The 12761-nt window shown below is 40.8% G+C and overlaps 1 protein-coding gene across 8 annotated transcripts in view; it reads left to right on the top strand.

The window, feature by feature from the left end:
* The window catches only part of TSPAN11 (tetraspanin 11), a 189861-nt gene that overhangs the window by 7187 nt on the left and 169913 nt on the right, over window positions 1-12761 (top strand). For 5 of the 8 annotated variants that reach the window (XM_073314474.1, XM_073314493.1, XM_078849118.1 and 2 more), the window contains exons 2-3: window positions 4859-4936; window positions 11978-12075. In XM_073314474.1, coding sequence (XP_073170575.1) covers window positions 11989-12075 — 87 coding nt within the window. In that variant the 5' untranslated portion in view covers window positions 4859-4936; window positions 11978-11988. Of the gene's footprint in view, window positions 1-4858; window positions 4937-11977; window positions 12076-12761 lie in introns of those variants that run through there. The other 3 variants (XM_078849111.1, XM_078849127.1, XM_078849113.1) reach the window with 3 other exon arrangements.

The raw sequence follows: 12761 nt of genomic DNA, 5'->3' as shown, positions 1-12761 counted from the left end.
TTGATTTGTTTTCTGGTGATCTGAAAGAGGGAACACTTTTTTCCCCACTCTGATTTATGTTAAATGTGAAATTAATGCCACTCTGTGCACTAATAAAAACAACACAATTCTGCATATATTAACTGTTTGGCCCAATGCATATACCTATGTGTTTTGACCCGTTTGTATTCCTGCCTCATGAGTATTCATTATTTGCCCCAATGCAGTTCTATATGTTGTTTCAAAATCTCTTTTTAAAAATAAAAAATAAAAATTTTATACTGCAAAATATTAAAAAAAGAATTCTTTGTTCACTTTTAAATTTGACAATAACATCAGGGTAGTCACACAGAATCAGTAGTGATCAATGGACAGAGAATCACGAGATATATTTGTGATAAGAAGCAAAATCTAATCCCAAATCTTTGAGGGGTTTTTTATTTAAAAGGAAATCTGTATTATCTCAGCAAACTGACCTCTCTATACTGCAGTATCTCAGCTGCCTATGTAACTTCTTTGACTCGTTTGATTATACTTGTTTAATCTCCCATGCACTGTCTAGTCGGTATACAGTTTCAACTTCTGATAAAAGCCAGTAGTCCAACTACCCTATCTTTGAATGACCTCATCCAGGGATTAACCTTTTGGCTAATTATCACTGCCTGGGTTTGGGCCTTAAATCTTGGTATAATAGAATCCCATTCTTGCTTTGCTAAACATGATTGAAAGGTAAATTTTCTAACTGAGCTTCCTTCGGAAAGGTAAATCGAGTGGCTTTTGTAGTAGGCTGCCTGTTTTATTTCAGATTCTTATAACTGCCCATCCTCTCATACAGTCAGGAATGCATGCAACTCTTAATTCACAGATGGGGATATTTTGCACTGTCTCTTTACCCTTTAAAACCTGTGATTCAACCATTGAAGAACTGCTGATCGAAAATACCGAAATCTTCACATCATTCCAAACGTTCTACAATGTGTAATACGTTTGAAATTACAAATCATGGCACAGAGTTTTCTGTCAGTTAATAAACTCATTGCTCTGAGGACAATTTTCTTATGACCTAGGCATGGTATTGGATGTGAGTTAATATCTCTAATTGATTTCATAATTTTGTAATACTTGAGTTTTTCTAGATTTTTAAAGCATGATTCTGTTCTGACAAGTGACTATGTAAAAATAGCATCTTGTTACCAAACAGACCTGCTGCTCCCCATGTGTGTTCAGAGGCACATCTCCTCACTTTAGTGACTAAAGTACATTTTTTACACCTTTTCACACCTGTTCACCTTCCAGAGCCAGCCCAACTCAGGGAGAGCGAGCTGGATTCTGTGATTTTTCATATATCAAATAAATGGTTTACTAAATTCCAGGTTAAAGTTTAATCACTTACACCAGTGAAAATCCATGCCAATAGGATTGGTTTGCCTGGTGTCTCTAAGATGTACGCTTAAAATAGAGCTTGCTAAATTTGTGTTATTTCCCAGAGCAGGGAATGAAGAGATTTATTTCTCCCAGAGACTCAAAAAGGACCGACCCTTTAATTATCCCTTGATCCTTTGGATAGTCTGCATATAGAAATCTACAGATAAGGAGACTTGATTTATTTTTATCTTCTAGATTTTCATTTACATGTGCTTAATTAAAATGTAAGTGCTGTATTGCTCGTAAAGAGCTGTTGTTTTTTTTAAATCTAGTTTAGGGTCAGCAAAGGATCTGATGAAGGCTGATTAGTGTTACATGTCAGTAGGTGAACAATAGCAAAAAAATTGAAAGAAGTGACTGGAACACTAGACAGGGAGGTGGTGGGCCTTGTCCACATGCTGAGGATCTAAATATCAGCATATTTGGGGTTGGGAAGAAATTTTCCTCTGGGTCAGATTGGCAGAGACCTGGGGAGTTTTCGCCTTCCTCTGCAGCCTGTGGCATGGGTCACTTGCAGGTTAAACTAGTGTAAATGGTGGAGTCTCTGTAGCTTGAAGTCTTTAAATCATGATTTGAGAACTTCAGTAACTCAGCCAGAAGTTAAGGTTCTATTACAGGAGTGGGTGGGTGAGGTTCTGTGGCCTGCAATGTGCAGGAGGTCAGACTGGATGATCATGATGGTCCCTTCTGGCCTTAAAGTCTATGAGACTATTTAAATCTCATTGTTAATATGGTTTAAAGCTCTGTGATCTTAAACTACCAAGTGCAAATGCATGACACTGTATGTCCCAAAATGAATAGTTACGAGCTTTCATCTATATTTGACCCAAGACCCAAATTCCTGACACTTCTCTTAGAATGGGTCATGAAGGAAAACAAAAATAATGGAGAACGGAATTTCAAAAGATTTGAGGTACATTTCATTCACATAGTTAAAGTATTATCCCTAGCCTCTGTTTGCCAGAAGTTGAGAATGGGCGACAGGGGATAAATCACTTGCTGATTACGTGTTCTGTTCATTCCCTCTGGGGCACCTGGCACTGTCCACTGTCGGAAGACAAGATTCTGGGCTAGATGGACCTTTGGTCTAACCCGATATGGCCATTCTCATGTTATGTTCTAAGACCTTACATATGGAAAAAGCTTTTGTCATCAAGATTCACTGGCAGCAGAACTGCATTGGCCAGATTTTCCTCATGCCAGTTTTACACCGGTGTAACTCCATTGACTTCAATGGATTTGATCCTGATTCTAATTGAAGTGAGAGGAGAATCAGGCCCATCATTTTGAGGCAAGGCTACCCTTATAATAAAACATCTCAATGAGGCTCTGTAAAACCTGTTTAAATAATTAGGCCGTTGTGGGTTTATGTCCCAAAAACTAAGAGTAAAAGGGCATAAAACTGATTTGAAAGTTATTCTTCCATTGTAGGATCCCTTACTTAAGTCATTAGAATCCCTTACTTAAGTCATTAGATGAGCTTTCTTGGTAGCCAGTCTGTGCTACTGGAAATGCCATTAAGCATGAGCCTGGCCTCTTTCAGAAACAGTTGCAAGAACCACCTCTTTGCCCAATGTGCCCCAAGAATTGAGCAAAGCACTTAAGCATTTATTTAACTTTAAGCCCACTTGCTGAAGTGCTCTGTTGGATCCAGGCCCACATCTTGTTTAACCGACTTGCAAAACTGCATGCATCAAGAAAACAGGGTGTTTGGTCTCTCTCACTGAGACCTTGAAAATGAGAGGAAGAGTCAGAGCATGCTAAATTCTACCCTCATTTAAGTGACAGCAGAATTTGGCTCAGTAAAAAATTGCTTTGCAGTGTCACAAAATGGCCCCAAAATATGCTGCTATCTTTCTTTTCAAACCCTTGAACACCTTCCTCCATTACCATAACATTTCCCAACATCCCACAGATACTGTCTATCGGTATTCCATGCTATAGGTGAACTTGCCTTTTCCCTTATTCAGCCCAGACTAGGATCATTCCAGATAGTGTGAACCCATCGGTGCATGAAGTACGAGAATGAGACAGTGTCATATTCTCGGTGGGTCTGCACTTTCATGAGAGCTTTATTTTACTTCTCTAAATGTCCTCGTGAAGATTTTTTTTCCGGCCAGGAGACATTAACTGAGATCTGTAAGAACAGGGAACAAATCTGAGTGACTATGCTAATGAGGTGATCTTAATATGGGAGTGACTACGTTAATAATTATATTCAGGCACACTCAGAGCCTTAACACCTGAACTAGATGTATCCAGAAGTCTGAGCAGATGTAGAGCGAGCCGACTGACCAGACTGTTAATAGGGACTCTGGTTGCTTTCTAAACAACTACCCTCTTAAGAGCTTCACCAGAAGTTACTTCTTCAGGGCTGTTTACACGCTGCTGTAAGTTGGCATCAACAGTTCAGACTATTCTTCAATAAATATGGATTATACACATCTGCTCCTTCTGCTACTTTGTAAAAAGAGCAGACCAAGGTCATCTCCTTTTTGGTGCAAAGGTCTGAATGTAGCACCACTTCTGCAGGGTCTGATTTAGGGGCAGGCAACCGAGGCGGCTGCTTGGGATGCCAGGCTTGCCGGGATGCCAGGCTTGGGGTGCTGTTTTTGTTGTTAGCAACAAAAGGGAAAATAGAATGTTTGAAATGAAATGTTTCAGGTATTCCATATGTGGATTCATTTTTCACTCCTAGAATGCTCTGAAGCTTTGTAGAATCTTATGGAACCTTCCAGACTTTCTGAGAACTACATTTTCCTCGAATCTCCTAGACTGTTGTCAGCCATGCTCTCGTGGGTATACGAGGGGTGGGAAGTTGGTTCTAAGGGTAGAAGTTTATTGGTTCTAAGGGTAGAAGTTTATTGGAACATGTCTGAGGGTGAGATGTTACCTGTAATCAGTTTCTTAATGTATTAGGCTTAGACGTGCGTGTTTTTGCTGTATTTTGCTTGGTGACTTACTTTGTTCTGTCTGTTATTACTTGAAACCACTTAAATCCTACTTTTTATACTTAATAAAATCACTTTTGTTTATTAATTAACCCAGAGTAAGTGATTAATACCTGGGGGCGCAAATAGCTGTGTATATCTCTCTATCAGTGTTATAGAGGACAGACAATTTATGAGTTTACCCTGTACAAGTTTTATACAGAGTAAACCGGATTTAGTTGGGGTTTGGATCCCATTGGGACCTGGGTGTCTGGGTGCTGGAGACAGGTAAACCTGCTGAGCTGTTTTCAGTTTAGTCTGCAGCTTTGAGGGTGTGGCCCAGACCCTGGGTCTGTGCTGCAGCAGGGGGACATGTCTGGCTCAACAAGACAGGGTTCTGGAGTCCCAAGCTGGCAGGGAAAACAGGTTCAGAGGTAATTTCAGCACGTCAGGTGACAGTCTCAAGGGGGGGACCTCAAGGGGGTCTCTGTGACCAAACCTGTCACATCTATATCTCTTTGCAGCTTTTCTGAGCCCTCAGGAGCAACATCTTCAGGAACAACTTCTTTATTGTCTTTGACCTGGGTCCTGATCTCACACAGGTATGTATCAACAGTGGCTCAATGGAAAATAGAATTATATGGTGTAAACTTGCTGTAACCCAGATCAGGACTGTATCCTTTTGATATTAGTGGGAATTCCATGCGTGAAATGAAGGTAAAATTTAGTCTTTCCTGTTCAATGCCTGATATAGTGGCAATTTTGTCTGATTTATGCAATTCCTACTCTCCTCCAGTCACTAGCCTCTGCAGAAGAAGTTACATGGACATTCTCTGTTGCTGGATGAAATGCCACCTCTTTCCCTGTTACCTAAGCCTGTAACCTTTGATCCTCCCTCACTCTCACCTTTTAACATCCAGGCTGTATGCAAGTCCTACCACTTCTTCCCCCACGCCATCTCCAAGATAGCAACTTTTCTGTCTGTCTGTTTTGATCCCTCATCATCTACTGATTTGACTACTTCAACCTCCTCCTGTCTGGCTCCTTGACACCCATATCGCTTGTCTTCTGTCTATTCAAAACTCTACTCCTAAGATCTGCCTTCCCCTTTGAATCCTTCCACTGGCTCCCCCTTCTCCATAACATCCAGTTCAAGCTTCTTGTGCTGTCTTTCAGAGCCTTCCAAAGCTCAGTTCTCCCACTTAGCTGACCTTGTGTTTTATCACTGCATCCCTTGACCCCTCAATGCTTCTAGCCTTGTTACCCTGTCGGCTTCTCCCACAAATGTTTTCATGCTTCTTCCATGCCACCCTCTGCATAAGGAACACTTTTCCTAAATTGATCCTTAGGCTTCTACCCTCTCCACGTTTAAGTTTCTCCTCAAGACTTACTTTGGCCTGCGTGAAACTGGCCAGCTAGTGTTCATTGACTCTGACTATAAAAGCAAACCCCCATCTGTTTTATTCCATGATGCCATACACGAGTCCATGCAGAGTAATCTGTAATCTTTTTGAGACTACGCTGTCATCTCCACCTTAATTTTAAACATTATGCTTAAATCCCATTGTAGTCAATGGGATTCCAACCTGCCCAAAATTAAACATGTGCTAAAGGTCATTGTTGAATAGGTGTGGACTGCTCAGTCGGTGCCTATAAGTGGAGCTGAAATGCAGTGAATGGAAGTGAAAGTCCAAAACCACTATAAACATGTTCCATGGTAATGCTTTTTTTTTGGCTGAGGATTTAGAAAATGGAGATGACAGTACTAAATATTTAATACTGAGTAGGAGATGCTTCGTTTAAACCGGAGATGACCCAGAAAGCAAGAGAAATTCACAGACTGAGCTTTACACAGCATGAAAATGCACTCATTTTTGTCAAGAGAAGCATTTTCCATGCCCACCATCCCCTTCCCTATCATAATGCGTTTGGGAAGGTCCGAGTACTTTTTCTGTGCTTGGGAAAAGAGCGTTGTGACAAAACCTTGCAACCTAGAGACTGCTTTGGCCACCACTTTGGGATGCTCCCACCACCAGAGAGTGTAGTCAACCTCACTTTCAAGACTGGGCCTGATTTGGTAGCAGTGTCCTGTGTCGCAAGTCCCCAAAGCTGGCCCAGTGAGAGCCTTACCCTCTGCGCCCTGCCACTGCCCTGCAAGGCTAGACAAAGAAACTGCAGCTGACGCCCCGCAAACAGAGGATGCACTCACTGGCACAGCGGGATCAGCTGACTAGCAGTAGACAGCTAATTGGATACCTCCTAGTGTAAAGCTTCTTGTTCCTGCCACACCTTTTGTCTGAGCAACTATTTGCTAGGCTTGGTGCTGGCCAGACCCCGGAGACCAAGTTTCTGCCTCGTCCCCTGGTTCCTGCTCCTTATTCCTGTTAAAATCCCTTGTTCCTGGTTTCTGCTTCCTGGCCCTGACTCCATTTACTGACCCCTAGCTTTACCCTGGGCATGATTTCTAACTGTGACTCCAGCTGTGATCCCTGGTGTGGCTTCTAACCCTGACTCTCTATTCTAGGCTCTGACCACTAAGTAACACCCCCCACATTATGGGTCCTGACAAGATGCTCTGTAGGCTTAAGTGGCGTCTAAGTGGCATTTGAAAGCCTAACATGCACCCTGTTCACTGGGAGCAGAAGGCCAAGCAGAGGCCCATGCACCATCGTGTAAGACGTTTTTTTGAGGACTTAAGTGGTGCATATGTCTTATGTGGAGCTCTTTACAGAGGGGTGAATTTCATCCTATATGTGGCTTTCCAATTGGGAGAGGGCAGCTTTTTACACAAATATTCAGTGTGATTGGACTTTCTTTTGAGCTAAGGGCTTATCTAGACGTGCAGTTAGTGTGTGGCAAGCTGGAATGTAAATCTACAGTGCACTAGCATGCAATGCACATGTCCGTGTGGACCTTGCTTCATGCACTAAAATTTCCTAGTGTGCATTGGCCTACTGTACCGCCGTTTCAAAGCAGAAACTACGAAAAAGCATACATTGTAATTGACAATTTCCCATAAGAAAAGTATCACTTTTAATAGAATCTTTTCTCTTTTCTTGTGGATGGTACAGTTGGTGTCTGATGTCTCAGAATTCAGCAAGCTTTGACTTTCTGAAGCATTTGGACTGGATAGGAAGGGGTGGTTTGTTTTGTTTTATTTTATATGATGCAAATCGAATCCAAGCCAACTGTTGCTGAGGTTCGGGAAACTTTGCAGTGAAGTGATAAACGTCAAGCGGCAGATAGCGAAGATTTTAAAATGACAGAAGTGTTCAATCAGTTTAGATTGAAGTACCTAAGGCATTGAAGTGTCTTTATAGAAAATATTTACCTCCAGATAAGGGTAATGAAGCATTTTCAGAGATGCTGGAGGATGTGTCATTAGCAACTTCAGTAATAACCAAGGATTTTAATTTTCAGTTGCCACAGATCAATTGGAATATTCAAGCACTGAATGATGAAAAGGGAAGGGATTGTGTTAATAAATATAGGATCAGTTTTCATATTCCTGTGTGTTAGGGAAAACTGGTGAGGGTTACATTTTATAATCTCTGCTTCTGTGAAGAATGTATAGTAAGGGAAGAAACTATAAAGGGTACTGTCATTTGGGAATTTATTTGTATTGTGTTAGTGCCTAGGAGCCTCAGTCATGGACCAGGACCCTATTGTACTAGGTGCTGTACAAACACAAAGCAAAACAGAAAGTCCCTGCCCCAAATAACTTACAATCTAAGTAGTCATCTGAATAGCCTCATACTCTAATGTGGTTTCAAATTTCAGCTATTGGAAGCTATTTTTGGACACAAATAGAAGCAAATTAAATCAGTTTGAGTTCTAATCCTGGTTCTGATGGTGTGTGACTGTGACCATCACAATTTTCTGAATCCAGTTTTCCCATCTATAAACTGGTGGGTTGTGGTTGTGGGAGGATTTTAATTATCAGCCCTGCCCACTCAGCCTAAGTGCTTAGACAAAGTTTAGGTTATTTCCCAACTGTCACCAGTAAATAAAAGTACTGGAGGCCAAATTCTGCTGTTGGTTACACCTATGCAACTCCATTGTCTTCGGTCATTTCCCTCTTGTGACACCTATGTATGATGTCTTAAAGGAGTTTCCTAGATTCATAGCATGAAATCCTGGCCCCATTGAAGTCAGTGGCAAAAATCATTGACTTCAATGGTGCCAGGATTCACCGATGCATTTTAGGGCCAGAAGGAACCATTATGATAATCTTTTCTGACCTCTTGCATACCACAGGCCATATAATTTTACCCAATAGCCCAGGGGTGGCCAACCTCAACCTGAGAAGGAGCCAGAATTTACCAATGTACATTGCCAAAGAGCCACAGTAATATGTCAGCAGCCCCCCAGCGTCTCCCACCCACCAGCAGCCCTGCCAATCAGCACCTTCTCCTTCCTCCTCTTCCTCCCGATCAGCTGTTTCGTGGCATACAGGAGGCTCCGGGGGAGAGGGAGGAGCGAGGGCACGGCAGGCTCAGGGGAGGGGAAGGAAAGGGGGCAGGACCTGTGACAGAGCCAAGGGTTGAGCAGTGAGCACCCCCTGGCACATTGGAAAGTTGGCGCCTGTAACCCCAGAGTAGGTGCCTATACAAGGAGACGCATATTAACTTCTGAAGAGCCTCATGTGGCTCCGGAGCCATAGGTTGGCCACTGCTGTAGTAGCCTAAGGTCCAACCTGTAGCACAGGTGTAACTGATTGAAACTTACTAAACGACTTTGGTGATGATGCACAAGAAGGAATGGAATCCAGCTCCCTTTCTGAACTGTGTGGGTTCTGCAGGGATAACCGGAATAAAAAGTAGTAAAAGCTTATTTTTATGTTCTGTGTAAATAGATCTGACTCTGAATGCACACAGAGCAGATCTGTTGAGTAGGAAGGTGCAATTTTTACATAATCACTTTCAAAATAGAACTTATCAAATTCCATATAGTCATCTAATTTTTGCTTAAATACATTAGTACCATTTGACTCCACTACCTAAGTAGGATGTTCATTCCTGCTGTTCTCATGAAAATAATACAATTTTAATTTCTGCTTCCCTATAATGCCTCTTCAGTTAAACCTGTGTTTCCTCTAATTCTGGTCTCCTCAGTGTCCTCAGATCATCAGGTTCAATTTTATACTCTTTTGAGAGTATAACTACTTCAATCCCGTCCTCTCTGAAAACAAAGTATCCCCAATGTTTTTTTTAAACAATCTCGTCTCATCGGTAAATCCATCCTTTCAACTTATCAATTTATTTGCCCTATGCTTACTGTCTTCTGCTTTGATGGTCAGAAATGGACACTGCATTTCAAATACAATCTAATCAGTGCTATGTAAAATGACATGCTATCAATGATAGCAGAATATCCTTGGATTTATATAATCTACTACTCTTTGTTGCCTTCTTTGCTACTAAATACACAGTCAACCAAAAATGTAATGTTTGAGTCGACCAGTACACCCAGCGCCTTTTCCTCTGCCACATTAATTCATTTGATGTCATATAAAACTGTATTTACTTTGGGCATTATTTCTACCTAAGGGCATCATTTTACATTAAATTTCATATTCCACCTCGGCGTCTGTTTGTTTGCCTAATCCATCCCTCTAAGTCTTCACTATTTTCTGTATTTTGATAGCAGTTGCATATCGTATCTTTGAATTACTAATAAAAATACAAGGCCAGTTCCTGTTGGTCAGTTGGCAATACCCTGTTCCAATACAGAACCCCGTGATGCTCTGCCTCACCAAATGTCACAGAGAATACGTATCTTTAATGCCCATTCTGTTTTCTACCTACTAATCAGTCCCCAAGCCATTTTAATAATATATTACCTAACCCGGTGGCTCTCAACTTTTCCAGACCACTGTACCTCTTTCAGGAGTCTGATTTGTCTTGCGTACCCCCAACTTTCACTTCACTTAAAAACTACTTGCTTACAAAATCAGACATAAAAATACAAAAGAATCACAGCACACTATTACTGAAAAATTGCTCACTTTCTTATTTTTTACCATATAATTGTAAAATAAATCGATTGGAATATAAATATTGTGCTTACATTTCAGTGTGTAGTATACAGAGCAGTATAAACAAGTCATTGTGGGTACAAAATTTTAGTTTGTACTGACTTAACTAGTGCTTTTTATATAGCCTGTTGTAAAACTAGGCAAATAAGTAGATGAGTTGATGTACCCCCTAGAAAACCTCAGTGTGCCCCCGGGGTACACATCCCCCTGGTTGAGAACCACTGAGCTAACCCATATTTTGTTGGTATACACATTTAATACATTGTGTAAAACTTTCTGAAAATGCAGACGTTCTGGAGGACTGAAAATTCCTCTTATTGTTCTGGTCAGTTACCTTCCTCTTGTAAAACCTAATTTTATCACCTCTTGACCTCATCAGAATGAAACCAATCCACCTCAGAGTTCCAATCGCACATCTTACCCTGGGAAAGAATGTTTCTAGAAAGCTTGGACCAAATCATACAAAGTTTCAGACATACCAAGCTTTTAAAATTTCCCTGTCGTTCACATTCTCCCAAAGCTTTTTTAGGCTGGAGATATTCCTGAGATAGATGAAGCTGTATAAGGAATAGATAAGGTTGTCTCAGAATTTGTGTTCCTAATGTGGTGCAATGGGTTACTTGGATAATTTTAATTCAAGCATTTCCATACTTTGGAATATTCAGTGTAGTTTATAAAGATGAATCTTAACTTGACATTTGCATGTTCTCTTCAGGGTATTTCTTGTGATTGAAAGAATCCATCATTTAATTTAATCCTTAACTTCTGGTTAGCAAAGTTTTTATTGGGAACATTAATACTTCCCATCTATCTAGACCAACAGATATATTTAACATGATTGATTTTTCACAAATTGTTCCTTAATTTCAGTCTTCTGACTTTAATTATATGTTTTATTGCATTTTACACCTAATTAACTCTGCAGAGCCAACACGCTTAGAGAGAGGGAGTTGGATTCTAGTCCTTCCTGTGTATAATCAACAAAACTGATGACTGAATTCCAAATATAGTAAACTCCTGTTATCTGAATTGCCTTGGAGACATCCAAACGTTCTGCATAACTGGGTGTTCGGATAACCAGAAGCCCTATTAACTAACATAGGGCTACATGGGGGACCACGTTGTAGATTTGGATAACTAGGATTTTTGGATAAAGGAAAGCTGGATAACTAGAATTATACTGTAGTTACAGTTGTTTTAACCCACTGAAGGCAATGGGGGTTTTACATATGAGGCTGAGAACAATGTGGGTCACTAAAGATTTGCATGCAGAATCTTTATTACGGGTGATGAACTTAGCAAAAAGAAAAGAACCCAGCTTGATGCTAAGAGCTCAACGTGTGTTTGCAGGGCTGGGAGTTAGAAAAAATTCCTTTTTTTATTTGCAAATTGAGCATATTTGATACAGAAATCATTGAAATTTGGGGCCTCATAATGTCATTTTAAAGTCACTTTTCAGAGTAAGACCTCACTTTAAATTCTGTTCTAGAAGAAAAGGGTGTGTCTCAGGGTTTTTAGGGGAGGAATAATCTGTTTGAAAATTTAAGGTGTGTGTGTGTGTGTGTGTATATAAATAAAAATATATAATATATGTTTTTGTTTCTAGAGACTCCAACAATGTCTCATTTCAACAAAACCGAGCAAGATGACTGGATGACTGTTTATCTGAAGTATCTCTTGTTTGTGTTTAATTTCTTCTTCTGGGTAAGTGTGACTTCTATGTAATTCTACAAAATAAACTTGTTATGAAGACACCTTTTCTTTGCTCCTGATTCAGCAGGTCATCTCTATTCAGCAAAGCATTCTTAACTTTAGGCATGTGCGTAATCATTGACTTCAGTGGGACTTAAACAAATGCTTAAAGTACTTTGCTGAATAGATATGGACTTAAGCGTATATTTAAATGTTTTGAATTGATATCAATGGGAGTTAGGCACCTAATATGCTTAGGCACTTAAGAAAATCCCACTAATCCTAAATGACTTTCCCTCAGGCACTCAGCATTTTAGTGGCATAGCTGCTTAGGGTATGTCTACAGTGCTGTTAAACACCTGCAGCTAGCCTATGTCAGTTGACTCAGGCTTGCGGGGCTAGGGCTACTGGGCTGTTTAATTGCTGTGTAGACACTTGGGCTGGAGCCCTGACTCTGAGGGCCTCCCCGTTGCGGGGTCCCAAGGCCTGGGTTCCAGCCTGAGCCCGAATATCTACACCACAGTTAACAACCCCGAAGCGCGAGCTCGAGTCAGCTGACTCAGGCCAGCCGCAATGTTTAATTGTGGTGTAGATATACCCTGGGGTTTAGATTGTGAACCCCTTGCTCATATTAGTGAGCACTGACTCCTCGGGTAAATAATTACTCACCACCGTGAGCAAAAAGTTCACAGTCTGGC

The sequence above is a fragment of the Lepidochelys kempii genome, chromosome 1 (genome assembly GCF_965140285.1).
Source record: "Lepidochelys kempii isolate rLepKem1 chromosome 1, rLepKem1.hap1, whole genome shotgun sequence".
Classification (NCBI taxonomy): Eukaryota; Metazoa; Chordata; order Testudines; family Cheloniidae; genus Lepidochelys; species Lepidochelys kempii.
This window is presented reverse-complemented; position numbering and strand designations above follow the sequence as displayed.